General features: G+C 52.5%; 6 protein-coding genes across 6 annotated transcripts; 3 read left to right on the top strand and 3 right to left on the bottom strand.

The window, feature by feature from the left end:
• Positions 1–508: 508 nt before the first annotated feature.
• Positions 509–1,432, top strand: BO80DRAFT_347000 (ribulose-phosphate 3-epimerase RPE1; the record flags this gene model as incomplete). Its single annotated transcript, XM_025715397.1, has 3 exons — positions 509–751; positions 815–1,066; positions 1,169–1,432. The coding sequence occupies 3 exons, from the start codon at positions 509–511 to the stop codon at positions 1,430–1,432; spliced, it is 759 nt and encodes a 252-aa protein (XP_025578969.1).
• Positions 1,433–1,864: 432 nt separating this feature from the next.
• On the bottom strand, positions 1,865–2,908 carry BO80DRAFT_347375 (uncharacterized protein; the record flags this gene model as incomplete). The annotated part of the gene is made up of 2 exons (XM_025715418.1): positions 1,865–2,599; positions 2,693–2,908. The coding sequence occupies 2 exons, from the start codon at positions 2,906–2,908 to the stop codon at positions 1,865–1,867; spliced, it is 951 nt and encodes a 316-aa protein (XP_025578968.1).
• Positions 2,909–11,564: 8,656 nt separating this feature from the next.
• BO80DRAFT_483071 (uncharacterized protein) lies at positions 11,565–14,110 on the top strand (the record flags this gene model as incomplete). Its single annotated transcript, XM_025723427.1, has 2 exons — positions 11,565–11,885; positions 12,025–14,110. 2 exons carry the CDS (start codon positions 11,565–11,567, stop codon positions 13,678–13,680), a joined length of 1,977 nt encoding a protein of 658 aa, XP_025578967.1. The 3' UTR covers positions 13,681–14,110.
• A 1,281-nt stretch (positions 14,111–15,391) lies between these two features.
• On the top strand, positions 15,392–15,998 carry BO80DRAFT_441506 (uncharacterized protein; the record flags this gene model as incomplete). Its single annotated transcript, XM_025721195.1, has 4 exons — positions 15,392–15,438; positions 15,663–15,738; positions 15,792–15,850; positions 15,914–15,998. The coding sequence occupies 4 exons, from the start codon at positions 15,392–15,394 to the stop codon at positions 15,996–15,998; spliced, it is 267 nt and encodes an 88-aa protein (XP_025578966.1).
• A 2,280-nt stretch (positions 15,999–18,278) lies between these two features.
• BO80DRAFT_347192 (putative choline transport protein) lies at positions 18,279–20,022 on the bottom strand (the record flags this gene model as incomplete). The annotated part of the gene is made up of 5 exons (XM_025715411.1): positions 18,279–18,379; positions 18,425–18,658; positions 18,704–18,978; positions 19,026–19,365; positions 19,422–20,022. The coding sequence occupies 5 exons, from the start codon at positions 20,020–20,022 to the stop codon at positions 18,279–18,281; spliced, it is 1,551 nt and encodes a 516-aa protein (XP_025578965.1).
• A 1,003-nt stretch (positions 20,023–21,025) lies between these two features.
• BO80DRAFT_441504 (MDR family MFS transporter) lies at positions 21,026–22,973 on the bottom strand (the record flags this gene model as incomplete). Its single annotated transcript, XM_025721194.1, has 6 exons — positions 21,026–21,217; positions 21,274–21,431; positions 21,495–21,816; positions 21,863–22,386; positions 22,452–22,763; positions 22,814–22,973. 6 exons carry the CDS (start codon positions 22,971–22,973, stop codon positions 21,026–21,028), a joined length of 1,668 nt encoding a protein of 555 aa, XP_025578964.1.
• Positions 22,974–23,764: the final 791 nt, after the last annotated feature.

Genomic DNA, 23,764 nt, shown 5'->3' with positions numbered 1-23,764 from the left:
TTGGATTAGAACGGCGAGGGGTCAGTGTGGTCAGTGTGGTTGGACGGGGGAGGGGTGTTCCCGTGACGGGCTTGGGCGCGATCGAGTCGAGACCCAAGCTCATCTCAGGCGCCCAGGCACCCAGGCCCCCCACCCGCTGCAGGCCGGGAACCCCCACGTGCCGCTGGGGACCCTAGCCCTTATCGAGGGAAGCAGATTTCCTAAACGGGGAGTCCGGAGAACTGACGTCGACCGGAAAAGGGCGGTGATATCAACGATGGTTTTCCCCAGTGATATCCACCGGGCCCATCCCAATTACTCACGCTTTCCCCTCGTTCGTCGGACGTCGGTGCCCCGGCTTCAGAATCATCGGCTGCGCATCGTACTATAAAATCGGTGCCCCTCCTCCACCCATCTCCGGTGATAGCCTATAACCACTCCCTCCCACCTTCTATATTGCCTCTTCATCCGCTTCACCTTACCCCATCTCCGGATCAATTCCTCAAAACTACCCCTCAATTCGCCCATCATGTCCCCGCCCGCCATCATTGCCCCCTCCATCCTGAGCGCCGACTTCGGCACCCTGGGCAGCGAATGCTCAACCAAGATCGCCCAAGGATCCGACTGGCTACACGTCGACATCATGGACGGCCACTTCGTCCCGAACATGACCTTTGGCGCTCCCGTCGTGACCAAAATCCGCTCGCATGTTGCCCGTCCCACTCAGCCCAACGGCAAAGGCACCTTTGACTGCCACATGATGATCCAGGAGGTGAAATCCCTCCCTCTCCCTCTCCCTTATTTCCCCTCAAAAACCCCATACTGACTCCCCTAGCCCCACAAATGGGTCCAAGAATTCAAAGCCGCCGGTTGCGATCTATACTGTTTCCACTACGAAGCCGCCATTTCCTCCGTCGCCGCCACCAGCCCCGCCGACAAGACCACCACCACCAAGACCAGCCCCAAGGACCTGATCCGGTATATTCACGAGGAGGGCATGCAAGCCGGTATTGCCATCAAGCCTGATACCCCCGTTGATGTGCTCTGGGATATCCTCGCCAATGAGAACGAGAAGGAGCGTCCGGACGTGAGTGGCCTTTCTACCCGCAGGAAGCAAATCAACTATACAACGAAACGCAAGATATGCATGGAAGAATCTGACGCTGACTCCTCTCTTTCACTTTATTAGATGGTCCTCGTCATGACCGTACACCCCGGCTTCGGCGGCCAAAAATTCATGGCCTCCGAACTCCCCAAAGTCAAGGCCCTGCGGGAGAAATACCCCGATCTCAATATCGAGGTTGATGGTGGCTTGGGTCTGGGAACCATCGATCAGGCCGCCGAAGCAGGCGCCAACGTGATTGTTGCTGGATCGGCAGTCTTTGGCGCTGAGGACCCCGCCGACGTCATCGCGAAGCTACGCGAGGCTGTCAACAAGTACAGGACAGAGTAAATAATGATTGGGGGCAAGCGGGAAAAAAGTTTTCGCTTCATCTGACACGATTTTCGTTGCAGTCTCGCATTTTTAATCGCGAGTTTCGTTGTCTAGCTTCTTCCTGGCGCCTACAAACTTGAAGATTCCCTTATTCGGTTACCCCGTCGGCATGTGATGAGCAACGGGTCAGAGGGGTTCGCACTTAGAAGGTCACGTTTGGGTATACGAATCGGATAGACCAGGAAACAGAGGGCCTCTCAGTGATGTGTGAGATGGAAAGAGTCCAGGGACATATCGAACATACAGCCTCGAATGCAAAATAAAGGATACAGGAAATAGCAGTGAAAAATGGTATCTTTACACAGAACGGAAAGAAAAGCATGATTTCGCAAAAACCGAAATTAGGACGCTGAGCCATATTCGTCGTGGCACAATGAAGCAACCGCAACCCTAGCCGCTGACTTTGGCATCCTGCGCTTCCTGTCGACCCTGGGCCCCATCCTGTTGTTCACCGCCATCCGACTCTTCTTCAATCGTTTCTTCCTGCTCCGTCCGCGCTGCGTGGTCCTCCCTCAAGGATTGTAAAAGATCTTGTTGACCCCCGGAAATAGACTTCCGCAAGTCCTGTGCGACTTTTTCTTGTTCTTCTTTGGAGGTTGCGGAAATGATGGATCCACGGTGGTGCTGGACCAGTCCTAGAGCTTCAGCCGCATCAGCATGAAAATTAGCAGACGACTCCGCGGCCACCTCGGGCACGAGAGGCGGCCGCTTAGGCTTGCTATCCTGAGTGTCAGGAGCAGCCGTATTCCCACGTACAGTGTCTTCCTTCCCCGCCTGAGATTGTTCGTCAGCTGCAGGGGTCTCCTTCTTTTCTGTAACTGCGGGGACGGGTGCTTTTGCTGCGGCAGGTTGCGATTTGGCCTTGGCAGCGGCCTCCTCGCTAGCCTGGCGCATAGCGACCGCGATGGAACTGTCCTTGGGAGTTTCCTTAGAAGGGGGGCTCTGGATCTTGATTGTACTTTGTTTGGGAGCGGCCGTCTCGGGGGTGGGGGTAGATGTGGCCGAGGGGGTTTCGGGTTGGGCGATCGTAGTACTAGATGCGGGGATGCTGTCGAAGTCTTCGACGCTGTTAACCTGCATCCTCAGCTCACCATACTCATTCCATTCTTCGACCTGCTCCAAGTCCTATGTGATGCAAAGTATTAGCCAAAAGTCTTCAAGATCCGGGGGCATTACTCTCCTAGCCCCCTAGTCCTTATGCGGGGAGAGGATACGTACTCCGACAACGGTGCCGAATTTAACTAAGCCGGGAAGCTTCTTGCCCTTAGAGCGACGGCCCCAGAGCTTCCGAGCGACCTCGTCGGTGGCCACATCAATCGCACGGAAGGGAAGTTTGTTGGCTTTGAGGATCGTCTCCAGACGCGCAGTTGCAGTGACGATGTGGGACGACCCCGCAGTAAGGGAGGTATAAAGGTAGAGGGTCGAGTCGGACATGGTGGGAATCGTAGAAAATTGGGAGTAGCGAAGGTGATGTGGGATGCAAAATCGAAAGAGAAGGTGTTTGGTGAGGGGAAGAAGGCAAGGATGACGATCGCGTTGATGAAGGCCCGCTTCCCCTTTTGCTCCAAAACCGCCGGCGAGTCTGAGGCGCCCCTTCCCAATCGAGGGGCAGTACGGGGCAGTTTCCTTCACCGCCGAATGACGTGGCTTTCCTGGATTCCTGAACTCCTGAGGCCCGCGCGAGGTCACGTGGGGGTTGGTGTCGATGCAAGAGGCCGAGACAGAGGATAAATAGTATCAGTGTGTTCCCAGACACTATCGAAACAGAATGATATTCATTCCGGACAGCAAGGGTGGAAAGGGTGTGCCAGGGAGTGAGTAGCACCACCACCTCTTATATATTGATGTCAGACTAACGCCGTCGGCAGCCTCATTGTGGGGGATCTGATTCCAGGGTGGCAATCTGACGTCAGTCTATCGCGATATCAAAAACGGCCCGGCATCATCCAATGTCGTTTCGAGTTTTGTAACGGATACCTCTATTCTTCTCGGTACCACCCGACCCTGCTCCATATCATGATATTGATCTTCCCAGTCAACCCCACAGCTATCCTAGGCGATGCTCAGGCCATCATGCAGCGCTACAGAAGGAAAGTGGATGCAATAGGAAAATGTCGCATCATCAGTGGTACGCCTGATGTCACCAGCTCCATTGACAAGGCCCCAAAATTGAGCTATCGCTTTCTCAACGGCTCATGACTTCATTTCCTCGATCGTCGCTGAATATCCCCTATCATTGCTCTCAAACTTACTTTTTAAATCCCTAACTGGGCCTCCCTTGGCTTGTATATCAATTTACATGGTCCGTTTCAATCTCTGTATGTTGGGATGGCTCCCTGCGATTATTTATGATGTAATTGTAGATGCGGGTCTCCCACATACTATGTATTTGCTCAACGTATATCGATCAGCGCAAGGATGCGTACTGGGTAGAGATGCATTGAGAATGATTTTCAAAAGTCTTGCAGAATAATCGGTTACCTGGAGCAGACTTATTCCGGAGGTGGCGAGGTGGAACTTGTTGAGAGTCAGGAGCTATTGGATCAGGGTCAGATCGACAGCAATGAACACATTGCAGTATCCGCTTGGAGTAGCTGTCAAGGCTGAGCTACTAAGTACAAAACGACTCTTTCCTCGTTCATGTCTAGATTTCCTTCACAGGTCTTCAGGCGTCTATTCTTCACTCATAAGGTTTTCCAACATGTATCTGATATTCCCTTCTCTCCTGGCCGGGGATTGCTTCTCGAGGCATACGTATGACGAACAACCCGTGCACTATCTCGTGCTCAACCGTCGATCTCGAACTTGTGGGTTGTGAGGACTTTCTAATAAGCGGTCACTGCGCACTTGTGGCCGATTGGGACGACGAAGTGGTTGCATTGCTTAATAAACTGGTGAGATCAACACGGATTCTGGATGAGTGTGCAAACATGCCAAAAAATATAAGACCATCTGAGATAGTGTAGTCTGGGGAAGGCTATCACCTAGCTCGTTCAAATGGCCATTGCTGAAGATATCCTAGGTCAGACATTACCAGATTGAGCAGTACGTTGAACCGGCGTTTGTGGTATAGTCAGGGACTACCAATGCAGGTGGGCCTGAAACACTTCCAAAGCACAGTCCTGGACATATAGAAGCGAATTTAATGGACAGCAGAGCGCGCCACCGCATCTAGTATTATGTTGTCCAGGAGATGCGAACGAGCCCGGCCTTCGCAAGATAGAATTGAAAGAGCAATCAATCGATGGATATGGAGCTAACCCGTATAGTACACAGGCGTTAAGGCTCTTTTGGAAGGAGTGATTTGATGGAGTCCGACATTCCTCATCCATAAGACCTCTGATGGAAAGCAGAGATGGCCCTGGACACCAGAATTACCGAATTGTGATCCAGCTGTTGATCATCTTCGTCTTAGCGATAGCATCCGAGAGGATGGGATGTCTTATTGCTGGGTGAGCAATGCCGCAAACAACCATGCATATTCTACCATTCGAAGGGTGGTGGCAATCTACTAACACTGACTTGAGTAGATCGAACGAAAGCGATACGGTGCAAGGATAGTGAAGATAATGCGCTGGCAGAAATGCCTCACAATCGACTCCTGCAACGGCAGAAGCTCACGAAGATAGACGAGAATAACACTTGGCAGGCGATGGACACTCTAGACCCATGTTCCAGAAGCAGGTCCCTTCATTTCACCCCATACCACATCACCTTCCCAATACGTGGCTGAATATTACGCAGGCTATGGAGGACACATCTTGCAAACCCCGGCGATCGCAACATGCCATCTGCCAACAACACACGCCGAAGTGCACAGCCTTCAAATGCGCCCTTTGCCCACTAGAACAAGGCATCGCCACATCCACCGGGCAAAGTAGGGCCCTGCGACTACGGAGTAATCCTTCAGGCAATACAAGGCCTAGCAGCATAGCGGCGATCGTGCAGGGGAGCTATCCACAAGCCCTGGGCTTGTTCAGCCGCGTCATCGTGATATGTCTCATCCGAGATCCAATGAGGGATCCGTATCTGACCTGAAGCGAAGCATTTGGTTGCCTCTAGAGGCCATAGCACCCATTCACATGAAGCCAACGGGATGAAAACTGGCTCAGCGGCTGGCTAGACGCCGTTCCGGGCCAGGACTTGCAAGATGTTCAGGCTTACCTGTGGCGAGCTGTCCTAAGATCTATGGATCGAACATTCAGGCAGCGCTGTCTATCTTGACAATCGAAAAACCAGCCCAGCCAAGTTTCTCTGTTGTTCGTATCAGCATGAGTCAACTATATCGATGGTAAACATACGTCGCCTCAGCCAGCTGGTAGGCTCTGTGAATCCCCGAGCCTCGAAAGCAGATCTCGCCTCTTCTGTCCCTCCTTCCAAGCCATTTGTCGTTGCCCGAATTCCAAGTCTCAGCCCGTAGCCTGACTCGGTCCAGCTGGACAGGGATTGGGTAAGGCAGAAACCGACTAATCAGACTGGTTGGGCATGGGCGGTAGTCGTTCCGAAATTCACTGCGATAATGTTGTCATAGTGGTTTCAGGTAAGATGACCATTTCAGCCATTGCCGGGACTGAGGTGGGCGCGTTGGTGACATAAAGTACACAGGTGAATCTTTTTCTCCAGAGTGGCCCAACAGCGCCGGCCGAATCTTAAATGATTCGCTGTCAGCTGCAGTTTGCATATGGCGCCAACCGGGCGTCGTCCCATGGAACCTTCCAAAGTTCGGTCGAGTTCCAGTGGAGGATTTGGATTCCCATTACGATTATTTTCTTTGATTTCCCTGATTTATTTATTTTTCTCCCCTCAAGCATCATCATGGCTCCAGGATTCTAACCCGTCCTTCCTTACTTAGGATTTAGACCCTCTTTCCAAATTGGAGTTGGTACGACGACGGCCCAAGTCAGGCACTCGTAATCAACATCCATTTTTTCCCCTCCTCTCAACCCAAAAACTTTCTTCCCTGCTTCCACCATCAACCGGCAGCACAGTGTATGCGCATCCTGCATAGAATCACAGATGGTACGAACTAGTGGACACCTGGAGAGCCTTTTCCAGCCTATCATCCCACCCCCTTCAGGGAAATTGGATGATCACAGAACGTCTAGCGGGCCCGCCGATCCTTTTCTCCGTCGAATAGGGGTGCTTTGCTCCAGGGGCCCCATCTGAGTCCCCCCGACGGGCACGGAATAGCGTCACGCGTCTATTTTTGTCCAGCCCATTGTGTACCTCCCGGGCCTACTTTCCCCTCCTTTCACCCTCTCTCCAGCTTGATCGGGGCCAGTCCGGATGTGTACGGAGGGTCCGTCGGGATGAATGACACCCAACTCCATCCGGGACCAAGACGACTAGATTTAGGATAACGACAATGCCTCTGTCTCATTCCAACTAAGTGTGTGCCTAATATCATCACAGTGCGTTGGTGTGATAGCTAGTTAGCTAACTAGCCCATGGACTGCCAACCAGCACCGTATGATCTTGATCCTCGCTGCCATGGTTCATCTTGATGGATGGTAGCTGGACCATCTATTCCGCTTCTCAACTCCCTGTGGTGTAGATAGATTGAATTTCTTAGTCGCATTGTCTCGAACGGTGTCATCCGTCCTTCCGGTACAATGTACTACTTGTCCATTCAATCCGGCGTCCAGTTCTAGTACAACGTCCGATGGGAGCTAGCTGGTATCTGGATTCTCTTTCCAATAGTAGATAGTTACCCGGCAAGATATATTACTCTACAATGGGAGCCTACAGTCGATAGAGAAGGTGGTTGATTAAGTTGGCGACACTAGTTTCATACAGCACTAAGTACTTCTTAGATAAAGACCAGATCTCGAATGTTTCTTTCTGCTATTAATCAATCGAGGAAACCACATAAGATCGTAGAGTCTGGGCTAGTACCAGCCCGGAGTAGTCAAATTCGGATTCATATCCATCTTATCCATAGAGGGGCGTTTAGGGTGAAGTATTCTTCTCTATATCATGTCTGTTGCCTGGGGTTGAACATGCCTGGTTCTGGTACAGGTTTGGTCAATACTATTATCGGTTGCTGTTCTGAGGGGTATGTAGGAACTAAGTAGGAAGACTAGGAATTTGCATGTCGCGAACACGGCGATATGCTGCTTCGAGTAGGTACTTCGCACGGAGAGTTGTGGTATAGAGAACTATCCACCAGATTGATCGAGGGTTTATAGGGGAGTTTGACAGGTCTTGGAACTTGGAAGGTATAACCCGAGTGTGATGCGATCTGAGGGCTTGGGGAAGTTGTGAAGATGGGTAAATTAGAGGGGGTAAGAGAAGATGAGACGGATGAGGGGCAGAACACAAAACGATGATAAAGACGAGGGCACAATCGCGACGCCATCCCCTGCGTGGCTCATAATATGTCTCAATCGGTTGAATGGGGATAGATAGTGGTGTATGCTCTCGCAGTCTTCCTTACCTATTAGGCTGTTGCGGGTGTCTGCTATTGACAATGAAGAGGCGTCGGCATCGGGTGGCACTCCGAGAGCGACCCTCCCATACCCCAGACCGAAAAGATGGCAGTCTCCGGTCTATTGAAACATCATGCAGAAGCCCGGTTTGCCACCCCATTAAACTCCGGGATGTGAATAATTCGCTCAATTCGCTCGCTCCCTATCTCGACCGAGCACAGGAGTGACAGGAATGGCTTTAGTAGGGACATGACTCACGGGTTCAACACATTGCCGCTCATATCAAGAATACCCCGCTACGGAGGACGGCGTCCACAATGAGCGACCGTCCTCCGTAGCCGGGGCCGGACATTCGACTGACTTCGAGAATGGGCAAGAGGGGATTCTGGGAATCCCCTCCACCTCGCAGATTAATCCGAAGGCCACAGTGGAGTCCGAGCTGGAGGTCTGCACACGAGTATCCCACGTATCTAGTCCCTGATTTCCTGCTGCTATTCTCGAACAGACTATGAGCCCCAAAGCTGATTGGCCCGAGCATGGTGCAGACACGATAGCCGGTCAGAGGAAATCCGCTTTACCCGTTCGGGGCCAGACTATGGGCTGCTACGGTGCAGTAGTCGGTCCATAGTGGTCGCTTCGACTCCGTTGCATCGTCATTGTTTTTGGGCCTCAAAAAGCGGTGACTTGGTGGTGGGCTCGTGGTGGATGCTGGAAGTCTGAAACAACGGTGGGAAACAGCGGTTGACCGCCAAAAGCACTGCCTTCGGTGAGAACATGAGGAGAGCGCGTTCCCTAGGCCTTCCATCATTAGTTGCTCGGTCGCTCACTGGGTATCATCGTGCTGGCATGGTGGAGGTGAAACGCCAGCACATCGGCCACTCCATTCGGAGCTCACTTACAATGTCCGATTAGGTAGTTGATCCCATGGACCAACTATTCTTCCTGATTCCTTTCCATGATCCACCGCGACTTGATAAGCTGGCCTTCCCGGTTGCCTGTTCCAGTTTGGGGCAGTTATCACGTGTGTTCACGTGACTGCCAGCCGTCCCTCGCCGGCATTGGGCGGCATCGTCATCCGCCCCACGCCTCCCCCTTCCCCAAATGATCGCTCCATCGTCGATAGTCGCGAGATCGTCCGGTCACGGCGCCATGGGTCGATCCGGGAAATATTCTAGCACCTCCATTTACGAGAGATTTTCGTCACCTCCCCCCATTACGGCGCAGCATAGCCCCTCCAGGCGACGGACTGCCCCTGCCAGCAGTCAGTGTCAGTCCTCAATAGTGCCCTAGTCCAGCTCGTGTCATTCTGGGACGGCCATGTGCAGACAACGCCGACCAAACCCTGGGTGTCTTCCGCGTGGTACCGCGGCTTGAGCCCGGGGCTGTACCCAGGTTACAGAGTACTGCCGCTGGCTTTAAGTTGCGAGTTACTACATACAACCACCATGGACGGAGGATGGGATGCTGGAGGTCGCCAGCCAGTCCTGTTGCTACCCAATTGCCTCTTAAGTTTGATCATCTAGAACGCAAGGTTTAGTCCAGACACATCGAAGAGGAGGTTTGTGCTCGATGCTCAGGAGATCTCGTCCTCGTTGTTGCTGTGCTGCCGCGCCTGATACGACAACCAGCGACCGCGATAACGGCCAACATGAATTCCGGCTGGCTCGTCATCTGCAAGCACATCACCAACTGACATAGGAGTCAGACCAACTAATGGCAACGTTGGCCATGATGAGCACCGTAGTAGTGTAGGTAAGCTGTATGGGGACGAGAAAAGCCCGAACGGGTGTAGCCTGACATCGACGTGGCAGCCGTAGAGTCGAGGGGGGAAGGTTGGGAGACTTCCCGGGTGCTTTGGATGGAACAGACGGGCGCAGGTGTGGCCTGCCCTGGCCACTGGCCAGTGGCCACTAACCGGACCGTTAGTCCAGGCTCCGTCGCAGCAAGCCACTGGCCGTGTCGACCGACTGCACTTGGGTAGGGAGGGCCTCCTCCTACTCCGGTACGCCTGAGGACTCAGGTACCTCCGTACGGTGTACTGTACCTACCTGAGCAACCGTCGGTACCTGAGGTTGCGGAGCCACTGCGGGCAGCCAGGCCCATGATGCTTCCAAGGCCTTGTACCGCCGTAGGCGCTGCTGGGGACTGGGACAGCGTATCATGTCGAGTGGAATTGGTCTGGTGCAGTCCCCATAATAATCGTCGTGACAATAATCCCGTGCACATAACCCATCATAACCGCCCGGATGACTGATCATGGCCTCCAGCGCAGCAAGTCTTTTTGCTGGTCCGGGGCGATGACGACGTGATCCGTTTCGCTGCCTCACTTTGGGGTGCACACACCGTGTTCGTCCGGCCACTGCGACTCGTTCGATCGATGTATCTAACCCGTTGTAACCAGGCCCATTCGGGCTCTGTTGAACAGTCAGCGTGTCACCCTCCCCTTTTTCTTTTCCGATCCGGTCTAGTCCTTGCTGGTAGTGAGGACCACCAGGGCGGCGGAATAATGGAGGACGGAGGATGGGTTTCTGGTGGTAGTGGTGGTGTCTTGCCTTGTGCCCTCCCCTTCCCCCTCCTTCCCCCCAAGGATGGTGGTGGTATCTTTCTGCTCCTTTGGCACTAGCGCTCTGATCACCATCTCGGCCCAGAAGAGGAAGAATCCAATCCCTCCCCCCCAAAATTACTGAACAATAATAATAATTCCTTTTTTAATTTTGGCTCGCACCTGTCCCCTCCATCCATCCATCCATCCTCTTTCTACCCCCTTTCCTGGTCAGGAAATAATAAGAAAAAGTAATGCGGGACAGAAAAAAAAAAGTAATGGAAAATCACCAAGTAAAATCAACAATCCACCCGTGAAAATAAAATAAAAAAAAAAGCGACAGATCCTGGCCACCCCAAGAGGGTCTGGAACCGTCTGGGAGGCCTTCAATCCGTCCCTCCATCTTCATCCCCGCCCAGTTTCAACCTTTCGATGGGCGATGAACTCCTAACTAACCTGCAACTACTGCTTCTCCTTCTGACGGATCTTTTGCTGGCTCACGCTCGTTCTTTCGTACCTTACCCTTTCGCTCTGGCTTCTCCCCCTCCTAGTCCCTTCTCACCTTAGTTTCATCCTCGACCCTCCGGACCATTCGACCAAGCCGGCTGTGGGGATGGTGGATGCTCCATTTAATTGATAACCTCCTCCCACCTCATCCTCCTCGTTCTTTATCGTTATCGTCATCCTCTTCGTCAACAGTCAACATACATCTGCCATTCTCCATTGTCTCTCACTCCACCCTTCCTTCATATATCTCCTCCCCTCCCCGTGCCTCCTCTTCCATATCTCCGTCCACTTTCTCTTCTCATCTCACACTATCTACTTCCTCACACGACCTATCTATACCGGTCTTTTTTTTTTCTTCCCCACCATCAATCCCTAGCCATCTCAGCGTCGGCTACTTTTCTCTACACGCAACCTCGATCCTTCAGTCAGTCCCCTCCTACACTCGCTTTGGCGTCACTAGAGCTTCGCCAACTGGCTGAGCGGACGAAATACTGACAGCGGCTTACACAGACCCCTCCAACCCCCTGAAGTCACTTGATACTGATAGCAGCTCTCCCTCCTCGCTCATCCCACGTGAGAGAGGCAGCACTCAGAGAGGACTTCTCCACCCACGATGGCTGGCACCATGGCCGACGACGAACTCTTCACAAGGGCCATCTCTGGGTATCGGGACGCTTTCTTGGTTCGACACTCCCATCTTCCGGAATCAGAGCGCAATGAACTTTGGAGTCAGCGGTTAAGTCAGTTCATGACCACCACGGCCTCTTCTTCCACATCCCCTTCCGCCTCCTCTTCCAGCTACCGCCCGGTTCCCGGCTCTGGTCTCCTTGAAGATGGCGGTTCAGCTCTCGAGAAATCTGGGAAACGGACACGACAGGATACTCCCCGGACCCTACCTGGTTCTGGTCTTCCTCCGCCGAAACGACGAGTCACCGTATGTGATCTATCTTGGTCTTCTGCTCCCGCCTCTCCTCCATACCCGCGTTTCTACCCATCCTGTCCCTCCCGCGCTATTCTAGTCTCCTTCTCTCCTGTCATCTCCCGCCAACAGTCCTTGGATTGACACTTGGCAGACTCCGGAACCTCCAGTGACCGTTGATCTGACGCGCGAACTGTCTCACGCGTCTTCGCCGGCGGCTCCTGAGACTCGACGCCTATCAAGAACGAACTCTCGGAAGGGCAACTCGGTCTCCTTCTCCGGTCCTGGGTCCTCTTCCCGGCATACAGCCATGGTCCGCTCGCAGAGCCAGCAGACGCCGGTTGCTCACCGGCCGTCGCTGGCCTCCACTGTGACGGGATTTCGCCATTCCTATGGACCCCAGCGTGTTCAGCGTCGCCTTGACCATGTCAACGAGTACACACCTTCCGAATACACCAAACAGTACTTGGGTGACTTCCAGGGCCAGGGTCACGTCTCGGCACTCTCTATGGCGCTTTCTGCGGATCCGACGATGACTGGACTTCAACAAGAACCACAGCTGAATCAGGGACAGCCTGAGCTGATGGCGAACTTTACCGCCATGACCAACCCCGTCATGGTCGACCAGCCGGTTCAACCGGCTGCCGTGGAGATGAGCAGGAGTACCACTACGGACTCGCTGTGTGGGGGCTTGGGAATGATGAGGTTCGATTCCTCGGGACCGAATCTGGACTCTACTTTCTCATTTTCCGTCCCCTCTGAATTTGTTACCTCCACCTCACCGATGAACGTCCCCTTCCCCACCTCCTTCACCTCCATGCACCGAAATCCCCACCCTGAAATTCCCTTCCCATTTACCGAACCTTCTGGGCCGATGTCATTTTCCTGTTCCGCACCATCTTCTACATCCTTCCATCCGCCTATCCCTACCATCTCCCCGTCCCCCGCGACGGAAATGCGGCCTTCTATGTCCGTTGAGAGTGACAGTTCGTCTCTGTCTCAGCCGTCTAGAGCGGCTCGCAGGACTCAAGAACAGATTGTGCAGGGCACGCGGCCCATTGCCCCCAAAGCTGAGCCGCACAGCAGCTCACCACCCAAGGTGGCGGAGCAGCACAAGATGATTCGCATCTCATCATCGGATGGTACTTCCAAAGAGGTTGCAGCCATTCCCAAGGCTTCGATCCAGCGGCCCCCGCGTCCGAAGACGTATTGTAACATGTGCAACGACCAGCCTGACGGCTTCCATGGGGAGCACGAGCTGCGTCGACACATTGAGCGGGTTCACGCTGTTGTTCGCAAGGTTTGGGTGTGTGTTGACATATCTCCAGGGAAGACATTCCTGGCAAACTGCAAGGCTTGTCGGAATGGGAAAAGATATGGTGCTAACTACAACGCCGCTGCCCATCTTCGTCGCACCCACTTCAACCCGTGCCAGCGCGGCCGTGGTGGTCGTGGAAAAGACAGTGAGAAGCGCGGTGGTAAGGGCGGTGGGAACCATCCGCCTATGGATGTCCTGAAACATTGGATGGTGCAGAAAGAGGAAATTGTCCTCGAGAATGCCCAGAACTATATTGACCAGGATGCACTAGGCGATGATCTGGCGGCTGGTCCGTCCGATGATGTCCCATTCTCCGGGTTGCCGCAAGCTTCGGTCGAAGACATCTCTTCCCAAGGTTTGGAAACCGCCCTGGTGAACGGGTATGAAACCTATGCTGCGCTGCCCACGATGGCCATGGACCCGTCCATTGATGCTGCTCCGTGTTACTTCGATTCTCAGACCTTGCCGCCTGAGATCGATTCGTATGTGTGATTGTATAAACATCCTGACGGTTGGCTTCTTCCTCCCGAGAATCTGGAGACTAGATCTCTCGTATCTCTGACGGGTTTCTTGTTGATATATTTCTTAAACATTGCGTCTTTGGGGCTGTTTCTATACTCTTCACATTGTGCGTTTTTTGCGACTATATTTCATGTGATAATTGCTCTTTGGTTCTTCTCTTCTTCTTTGGATTTTCTTCCTGATTCTTCTTTCTCATCTCTTTTTCTCCCGGTTCTTTTTCTCTTCTCTTCTCCTATATCTTCATTCTTGCGACCCCAGAGGCCGACATAGTCGACTTGGTGATGCCCTAACGGGCGCTACGACATAATGTGTGATGATGAGCAGTCAATCAGCCAGACTCAGATTCCTGAATACATTGATTTGGTGAACGTCGTGCATGAAAGCAACGGTCCTTCGGAGCACAACCCCTGGGGCTAGGGTCTGATGGGATGACCACTGCCGACTCTGCAGTGCCTCTCTGGTAACTGCAGCCTATTATTACTAAGGATACTAAGAAGCCCAGGGACCATGATTGAGATGCCACGGAGAGACAGTAAGGTAGGCGGAGCAGCGGTGCTGTTAGGCGGTGACATGGAGTGACATGGTGCTGGCACCCGACGCCCTGACGAGGGGGCGGTGATTGGGCGCAGTCTCAGGGTCTCATGAGCGCCACGGACATGCAGTGGAACTGCAGGGTAGCCGTCCTGCCAATGATGGCAGCGATGCTCTGGCCCGGCCAGCACGGTTGGCTGACAACTAACCTCTCATTCCCTGAGCCACTGTCCACGGCTGGTAGCTGTGGGGTGAGTCCCCGAGTTTCGGCACGGTGATTGGCCGCGATGCTGCCATCACCCCGACCGCTCCAGGGAGACCGTCTGACACTGATTCATAGCAGGAACCGCCGTGGCTGGTGCCTGGCGGTAACTGGGTCCTGTAGGGCTGCGCTTCCGTGGCTGAGTCTGGGCGGTGCTGCCTACGAGCAAACCTGTATTGTAATGACGGCTGACGGTCGGTCGGGGGAGCGGGCTCCTGCCGGCTGGACCTTGTCCAGCCTTTGATAGATTGATGATCCATCACTTAGTACTTTTCAAATTGCAATCCCCAAATTTATTGACTTGTCAAGCTGAGCTTCCTGCTTCCTGCGTCGTGGCGTCCAGGTATGGTGACTAGTTTTTTTCTGGCGCCCTTCTATTTGGGGTGGGGGCGTAAAAAGATGGCCAGGAATCGGAAGGCACGATGAGGATTGGCTCGTGGGCGTCTGATCCCAGTGCCAAGAGTGCCGGTATGGCTGGGCGGTACGAGCGCCGTACGGCCGGCCCGGAGAGGTAATAATAAGGGACCGACACTGGTTTATTAGGATTATTATTAAGTCTCGCGGCCTCCTCCAACCTTAAAGGTACGGCGGCTCAGCGATCCTCTCCTCTTTCTCCGCCTCCTTTCGCCCTTCGACCCCTAGCGATCGCTTCTTGTCCTCCCTCTGTCCTGTTCCTCCCCCTTTCCAGTTTCCTGCCTTTATCGACCCGTTTAGACCTTGGCGTTGTCTTAGGTGTGTTTGTCTCCCTCTTATTATTGGCCCTTCCACACCCGCTTCCCTTCTTTCTCCCGTCGACTCTCACGCCTCCATCGCTTCTGTCACTGCCAAAGTTTACCCACGCTGACCAGTGCTGCTTCGCCTTCTTTTCACAGATTCTTGTTCGTCACCATGAGCTCTGGACAATACTACAACGGCCCTCCTCCCCCGCCCCAGGCGTAAGTCCCCCGCGCCCATTGCGCCCCAGCCTCATCCCGTTTCCCGCCCTGCGACAGACTCCCGGCATACAAGCGACCGCGGCGGGTTGGCTCAAGAACCCGGGTCGAGGCCTGTCATCAGGCCTATTCGACGCTGGGGACGTTCTTGAACTGACGGCGCCGGCGAGCCACTTGTTGGACCATATCCCGGATTTGCGCATCGTTTCTGACTTGGCTCCGCACAGGTACCCTCCCCAGGGCTATCCGCCTCCGCAGGGTGGCTATCCTCCCCAGGGATACCCCCAACAGCCCTACCCTCCGGTATGTCACCACCGTGCTGTGCGGTCTGCAACCAACTACTGACACGGACCCAGATGCAATACCAGCAGCAGCCTCCTCCCCAGCAGAAGGACCGCGGATGTCTCGGTGCCTGGTAAGACTCACTCCCTTGACTTTCCCACCCGCACCGTCTTACTAATCCTACCGTTTCTTCCAGCCTAGCCACCCTCTGCTGTTGCTTCCTGTGCGAGGAATCTTGCGAGTGCTGCTTCGAGTGCATCGAGTGCTGTGAAATGTGTTAAGCTGTGAATCGATTACGGGCGCTGCCTCGGATGGAGCGAGGGCTGCGCGGAAGCCGAGCTCTCACGATCGATATATGACCCCCACGATACGATAATTCCCTCTCCCATCGCGTGCTACACTAGACCGGACGAGTCCAGGGGCGCCGGGAAGCGCTGCTGTGACAGCTGCAGTTGCTACGCGGTTTTGTCTATTTCCTGTTAATCTACCCGGACTCTCTGTTATCTGCTGCGTCGTGCTCTCTGGAAAGCGTTCTCTGCTCATGCTAGTGATCGGAAATGTGGTTTAGGACACGGGGTGCGTTGGAACGGGGAGGAAGGGAACCATTCTGTTTGCTTCATGGCGCTTTAATTGATGACTTTATTTCTTTTCTTGATCCCTATGTTGGTCGTTACCTCTTTTCTGTGGTGAATGCCACCTGTGAAATGTCCACCGCCCGCGCGTGGTACCCTGCTATGTGATATGCAGTGTAGACTGAATTTGGATTTAACTTGACATCTTGGCACGCGATCGCCGTCTTGGACCTGCACTCTGGATGAGCTTGAATCCAGCCAAGCCGACCGCTGGCGAGATGACGACCCGCGGCGTCTCCGATTGGTGGTACCACCAGCGGTTGGCTAGGCAGCCTTTTAATCTGCTTCTAGATCCATCCGGTTCCTGTTGGCCCAAAGACGTCTTTCAGCCCTGCAGACCCTGCCAGACCACTCTTCATCGTCCCCTATCTACCCCTTGAGGCTTAGTCGTTATTGATGAAGAAAGAAAAGTCTATGCTCCAGGTCTAGGCCCTATCCCGGCTCAGATTATACGCCTCCCATACCACGATAAACTGTCAACAAACCACCTACGTACTCCGTACTGTATACCTAGGCGCAGAAGGATCTAGATATGAACTGTAAGAACACACACTCACTCCTTCACAGCCAAGTAATTATCCCCTTCCCTTCACTTCCCTACCCTTCCCTTGCGTTCTGTACTCCGTACTCCGTACCAATCACACCTCTCCGAGAATAGGTGGGGATGGATAGATAGATAAACGCTAGGCAGTAGTGAAGAAATCAAGAAAGACGTACTCGTATTTTTAGTCATGGGGTTTGTTTTTCGATGAGGTCATATACTAATTAGTATACCCATGTGTGTAATATACTACTATCTACCCATCTTGGAAAATATGTCCGGTGTGTCGGTCCGAGGGGGTTGTGGGGAAGGGATATGGTGTGGTTCTCGGGGATAGGGAGTAGATACTCGATTGAGGTAGTATTGGTGTTATGTTTTTGTCTGTGGTATATGTGTTATCTTTTTTTTTTTCATTGGGATGAGTAGCTAGATAGTGAGATTTCTTGGGGGGAAAAAAACAGTGAAGGGATGGAAATATATACGAAGGACGTATGATGTATACTATATACCAGCTCCTCGTTCAAGCACTTTGTCACTCTTATCATATCCTCATCGTTAGCGCTTTGAAAGTAAAGAGAAACACTAGTCCCGGGAACCAACTACATACTCTATCCATCTCTATCCCATACACAAAGCGCACAAAGTGTACAAATAAATCATGCATAGCTATTCCCCACAGATATAATTACCACCACTATCTAGGAATGACATACACTAGGCCTTTATAAGAAAAATCCATTTCCCAAAATAAGAATAAGTACATACTCGCAGCCATTCCAGTTCAGTGGTTATAAATATTTTCACTATGGAATATAGATAATCACTATCTTATCGGAGTGGATTGGCCGCGTGTGCATCCTCGCTCAGTGGGTTCGGAATTGTTCCGATGATATGGCACGCATCTCGTTGCTATTTGTTGGTTCTAGTGGTCCTTTGTACATGTTTTGATGGGTTGTTGGTTTTGGCGTTTGGAGAGGGATATTCAGTTGGATGGGATGATTGGTCTGTTTAAGTGCTTAGAAGATTTGGATGGAAATGTTTGGTTGGGTAGTAGATTTGGGGTGGGGTTGTGTATATCTTTGGGTTTTATTCTGAGAGATGTGTTGATTTTTCGGCAAACCTAGATTTTTGTATGTGGGTGTGTCTTAGATTCAATAGATGATATGCAGTAGAGAATTCTGGGATATTTCTTCGAGTACGTGTTGGGAATTCCTGTAGGGATGACGGTGATGGAACTAGAGTAGCGTGGGTATCGCGGTATTTTACAACAACTCTAATGGGGATGTACTAGACGACATCGTGTCAGTTTGAAGGAATCATAATTGTGGTAAATTCTCGTATCTCCAAGTGGTGGAGCTACAAATTTTCCATTCTCATAAGTCATAAGTTTACATCTCTAATCGTGGCCCGTGGTAATGTCGCCTGGCGTATGCAAACCAGTTCGCGACTCCCAAAAGCAGCATAACCACCAGCACAACGGAAGCGTAATCTAAGCCCTATTAGTATGGTTCATAAATGATGGTATCCAACATACTCATATTACTGCCCGTGACGGGAAGCTCGGTAGGAAAGCAGAAGAAAATCGTCAGGATAATCGCCCAGATAACGCAGATGACATTCGAAACATAGCCCACCACGCTCGGAACTTTGAACAAGCGATCGGGGGGCAGGTACTGCGGATCTCTGCGCCCAGCGAGTAGTAGAACCGCGGGGATGGCGTAAGAGATCTGAGCTACTACAACCGTTGTACTGATAAAGGCGTTGAATGCTGTATTCTGTTAGACTTGTATAGTTTGTATGGGCGAGGACGTACCTGTTGTCGAGCAAACGTAGACAATTCCAACTAGCATCACGGCGATACCGTCAAGGACAAGCGCATAGACTGGCACCCCGAGGGTAGGATGTATGGTGGAAAGACGGTTGGAGAGGAACAGAGCATCGTCGCGGGCAAATGACCACGTGAGTCGAGAGGCAGTCTGATGCACCGCATTGAGCGCGACAAAGGAGACGACAACTAACGCAGCCATAAAGACGGTGGCTGCAGTAGGGGAGCGGGTGGCTTTCTCCCAAATGAAGTAAATTGGAAAACTGATACTCGTGTTAGCTTCATACCTTATGGTATTAGGGATCCATACCCTGTAGGTGTGCTGAGGGATGATTCGACATTGCTGTAGCTGTAGAGAATGGCAATGGCAAAAGGAAACCCAGTCAGGAGTCCCACCGCGACAGTAACAATGAGAGCCTTGGGTACAATGCGTGCGGGCTCAAGGCATTCCTCTGCAAGGTGAAGTGCGGCGTCCAGCCCAGAGAACATGAACTGCGGGGTGGAGAGACCGGTCAAGAAGGAGATGCCATCCGGCCATCCACCCGAGCCGTTGACGAACTGACTCCAAGTCTCAGACGTGTTGACCTGCGCAGAGGAGCGTACCGGGCAGGTTATAATTATGGCTAGGAAGGTCGAGATCGACAGGATGACTGCACAGAGATGTTCTGGTTAGTCTTGTACTTTTCAAACTGAAGGGATTACTGACAGCCTAGATTGTACACCCAAAGAGTCTTGTTGGTCAGGAGAATGTTGTAGAGGACCATAATTGCGTTCAGCAGTTGGTACACTAGAAAATAGTGCCAGTTCTTCGCTTCATATGACGGCTGCCAGCGGATCACAACGGCCATGAGGGCCTCGGTCCCGGACAGCGCAATCGAGGCCCCAAGCGTAATCCACGCAAACACGGCAGCCATGCCACTGAAGTATGACAGCCCGCGGCTCCATCGCTTAGAGGCCAGGATAGATGTGAAATGATATTGGCCACCAGCGGTGGGGTACACGCTGGCCAGCTCTGCCAACGTCACACCCGTGCAGAACATGGCAGCAGTGACGACAATAATACCGTACAGCAGAGATACTGCCCCTCCGGACTGGATAGCAATGGCAAAGCTCGTGGCAATGGCTACCCAGCTGTTGGTGTTGTTGTATCCCAACGCAATGATACTGACGATGCTGAAGTTTCGCTTCATGTGCATGTCCGGAACGCCCGTCAGGGCAACCTGCCCCTTGTCCATGTCGACTTCCGGGACTGCCGAAGCCGCATACCCGGTCTTGAGGGTTGAGTCCTTGGTATTATTTGACTCCATGGTCACTTGACTTGTGCGTTGTGGACGAGCCACTGGAAATGAGCGCTCGGGGGAGGAGTATTCATCTTATGAATCCTGTCTACGGAGACGATCTCAGCGCCGCTTGGCATATACACCTTGACAGCCACCACCTGGATATGATAAGCAGCCCCAGATCGATAACATCAAGCGGTGGGGACCCAGATTCGTTGATTATCACCGCCAAAAAAGTCCGATAGTAATGACTGATGACTGATACCCAAGATATCCCGGAACGCTTATCGAATTCCGAGCCCGGTTATCAATCCCCGACCAACCAAGAGCGAAGGAGGAGCTGGACCATCGCCAGAATAAGGTTAGAGACATCCATCATGGCGGAACTAGGGCGGAATTATCCATGAACTCAAGCTGATCGTTGGCGATCGTGCGGGGAAATGCAGCTAATGAGGCTATAGCGTCGTGAAGGACTCCCTATACAACCAGACACAGTTCCTTGGCTGTCAGCGCAACTACCTCCCCGCAAGATCCAGGCAGACGTGTTTGGGTATATATGTCTCCGATTGGTGTTCCATGGCGGCGATGGAGGAACCAAATATTAGCTTCCTCGGCAGACGGAGCTTTCTCCGCAACGCGGAATGGAGCCTGCGGAGCATGAGATCAATCATATACCACTCATGTCGAATCAAGAATTTGAGAAAGGTGATTTGGAAAACCAGGGGTAGAACTGAACGAGAGATTCTAAACGAATGTATTCAAAGTATGTGCTTTCTCACGACCAGATGTCTCTACCACCGGCCAGTTGCCTGATCGTTCAGGGACCACAATCCCCGCATCACCAAAAGACGGCAACTTTCCTGCCAAGTGGCTCGTGTCTATTCCTAAACCCCCAAGACTGCTGCCTCCAAAATTTATGCGACGAGGACGTCCTAGACTTACCTTCCCCAAGTCGCCACCCCAACCCCGCCACCACCTAAATTCTAGGCGGCACGCTTGTTAAGCGAGCCAAATGTGAATTGCGCGTGATCTACACCTCGCTTGAACGGTGCAGGCCCTTGCCTCTGGTGAAGAGGGCCGCAATAGTAGCCACAAAGCCGAAGCAGGCTGATGCCAAGAATGACAGCCGGATTCCCTGGTAATAGACCATTCGTGCGGCTAGCTGGATCTCTGGCGGCAGGTTGTGAATGGCAGATACTGAATGACGAATGTCATCGATTACCTGTGCGGGTGAGATAATATCGATCAGCCATTGTGTCAGGGTACAAGCGGACGAACTAGGAGGAGAGTTACTTTCCATTTGTCTGGTATTCCACTCAAGGCCTCCGCGAGGCCTGAGCGCAATGTGTTCTGGATGATGGTGGACGTGATCGCAACGCCCCAGACCGTGCCCATTGAACGGACCAGGTAGACAGTAGAGGCCGACACGGCATGATCTTGTGCGCATGTTAGTCCGGTTTCCATTCACGTCATCTATTCCATCTAATGGAACAACATACCTGCATGATCGAATGCGGCAAGAAATGTGAACAAGATACCAGGGTACGTTATACCCTGGCCGAGACTCGCAGGAATCATCGCCACATAATACTTCCACTCTGCATCGTGAAACTGCAGAAGCATCAAAAGTACATTACCAAGGCACATCAGGAGAGATCCTGTACGGACAAGGTAGGCCAATTTGCCCCAGCGCGACATCACAAAGCCGGAAATCACTCCGCCGATTGGGGTAGCCAGAGACGGTACTGCAAGCCTCGCTCCAGCTTTAGAGGGGGAATCCAATAGGATCACCTGGAATAATAGAGGGAGGGTAAAAAGAAACTATCCAGTTAGCGACCAGGAAAAGCGATATCGGGCGGCGACCTACTGCATAGGCAGCCATGCCGGCGCAAACATTGGCAATTTGCGTGGCAATCGGCAGCACGCCTCTCAGCATCCTCGGCGGTATCAGTGGAATTGCAGATGTTTTGTACTCAATAAGCACGAAGAGAGCCAGCGACACCATACTCGCCACGAAAGATAGTATCACCCACACGTTGGACCAGGGAAGCTCATTTCCACCCAAGCTCAGACCCACCAATTGTGTTGACAGGCCAACAATCAGGGCACATGCTCCAGACAGATCGACGTGTCTCCAGATAGTCCGTAGGCCCCGCCCCTCACTGGCATATTTGTTTTGCGTAGGCAGATGAAGGACAAGATGACCGGTGATGAGAGCCAAAAATCCAACGGGAACTTGCATCAAAAAGCACCAGCGCCATCCGACTGAATCGACAATCGTGCCTCCAAACGAAGCCCCACAGATAGATCCGAACCCGTGTAGAACGTTTTGGACGGCTTGATACATCCCACGACGACGGAAAGGAATGAGGTCTGAGTTAATGATGGTGGCTAGTCCGAGTTAGCTCTCAGTCTCGTGAATATCAAAAGTGAGGGCAGAAAAGTCCACTGCATACCCATTGTCATCAGCCCACCACCACCAATACCAGTAAGCGCCCTCATCAAATTCAAGAGAATGATATCTTTGGCAACCCCACACCCCAGACAACCGATCATGAAGGTTATCGTGGCCGTGAAGAACGATATCCGTCGTCCAAAGATGTCAGAGAAGCGACCATATAGCGGCTGGAATGCGGTGCTAGTGATCAGGTAGGAGGTCGTGAGCCACGATGCTGTGTTAGCTGCGTTAAACTCGGAGCTGATTACAGCGTATGTTGATGCGGTGATGGTGCCGTCGAAGCCAGATAGAAACACGTTAGACATGATGGCTGCATCGAGTCAGCCATCCAGTCGTTTGTTATTGTGCCAAGTGACAAACCTAGTTGTATCCAGACAAATCCCACCGGAGGCTTCCAGGCGGCTTCAGCCTCCTGAGAGAGCAAAGGCTGCTCCTCGTGTGGTGTGGGCATCGCCGGTTCGATGTCGGACTCGTTCCTGAGTGTGTCCTCTGTAGAGGAATGATGGAGCGAATCATGCATGGCAGATTGAGTGACCTTTCTCTCGGGGTGTGCAGTTGCAGCTCAAAATCTCGGCCATGACACCTTTGGTACCTGGCGAAAGATAAACAACAGGCACAGACCCCACTGCGGGGAACACCGCTCACCGAAGCGAGAGATGCTGCATTGCTGCATTGTACTTCGACGTGCGGACAAGTCAACAAATGCCGCGAGCTATACAGCTGAGGCCTGGTCCACCTTAGGTCCAGACCCCTCATCATAGGCTATCTGTTAGATCGCATTGGTTGATATTGTTCGAGTTTGCCGATGGCCCCCATCGAGCCGGGACGGGCGTGGCTCCGGCTGCGATGGTAGGAGACGATTTCTCTCCCGAGCCGAGCACGAAATCACACTCCACAATTACATGATTGTGGCCTCAGGAATCCATCGCCGCATAGCGGGCAGCTCTACTTGAGCGGTCTACTACGACGGTGTCGGTCGCGCTGCAGCTTGAATTACATACTATTATATCTAGATATGCCTACCATACGATGCAAGGTGGCAGCAAGGGAGGAGGACGACAAAGGAAGGAGAAAGGGCCTGACCTGTGGTTTGATTTGGCACATGGTCTTCAGGAAGGCAAATATAGAACAGATAAAGCAATAGAGACCCTTATTAAAAGGTCTGGATTGGATTTTTCTCCGATATTATGAAGTATCATTGAATACTAGATACTAATGCAGCCTTCTTCTACTGGAGAAGCGGGCTCCTGTCGCAGGTACGTGAGAGCTAGTATATGACTTCTCATAATCTACGCGGAAGGCCGCGTCAGA

This window comes from Aspergillus ibericus (assembly GCF_003184845.1).
Source record: "Aspergillus ibericus CBS 121593 unplaced genomic scaffold BO80scaffold_5, whole genome shotgun sequence".
NCBI lineage: Eukaryota > Fungi > Ascomycota > Eurotiomycetes > Eurotiales > Aspergillaceae > Aspergillus > Aspergillus ibericus.
This window is presented reverse-complemented; position numbering and strand designations above follow the sequence as displayed.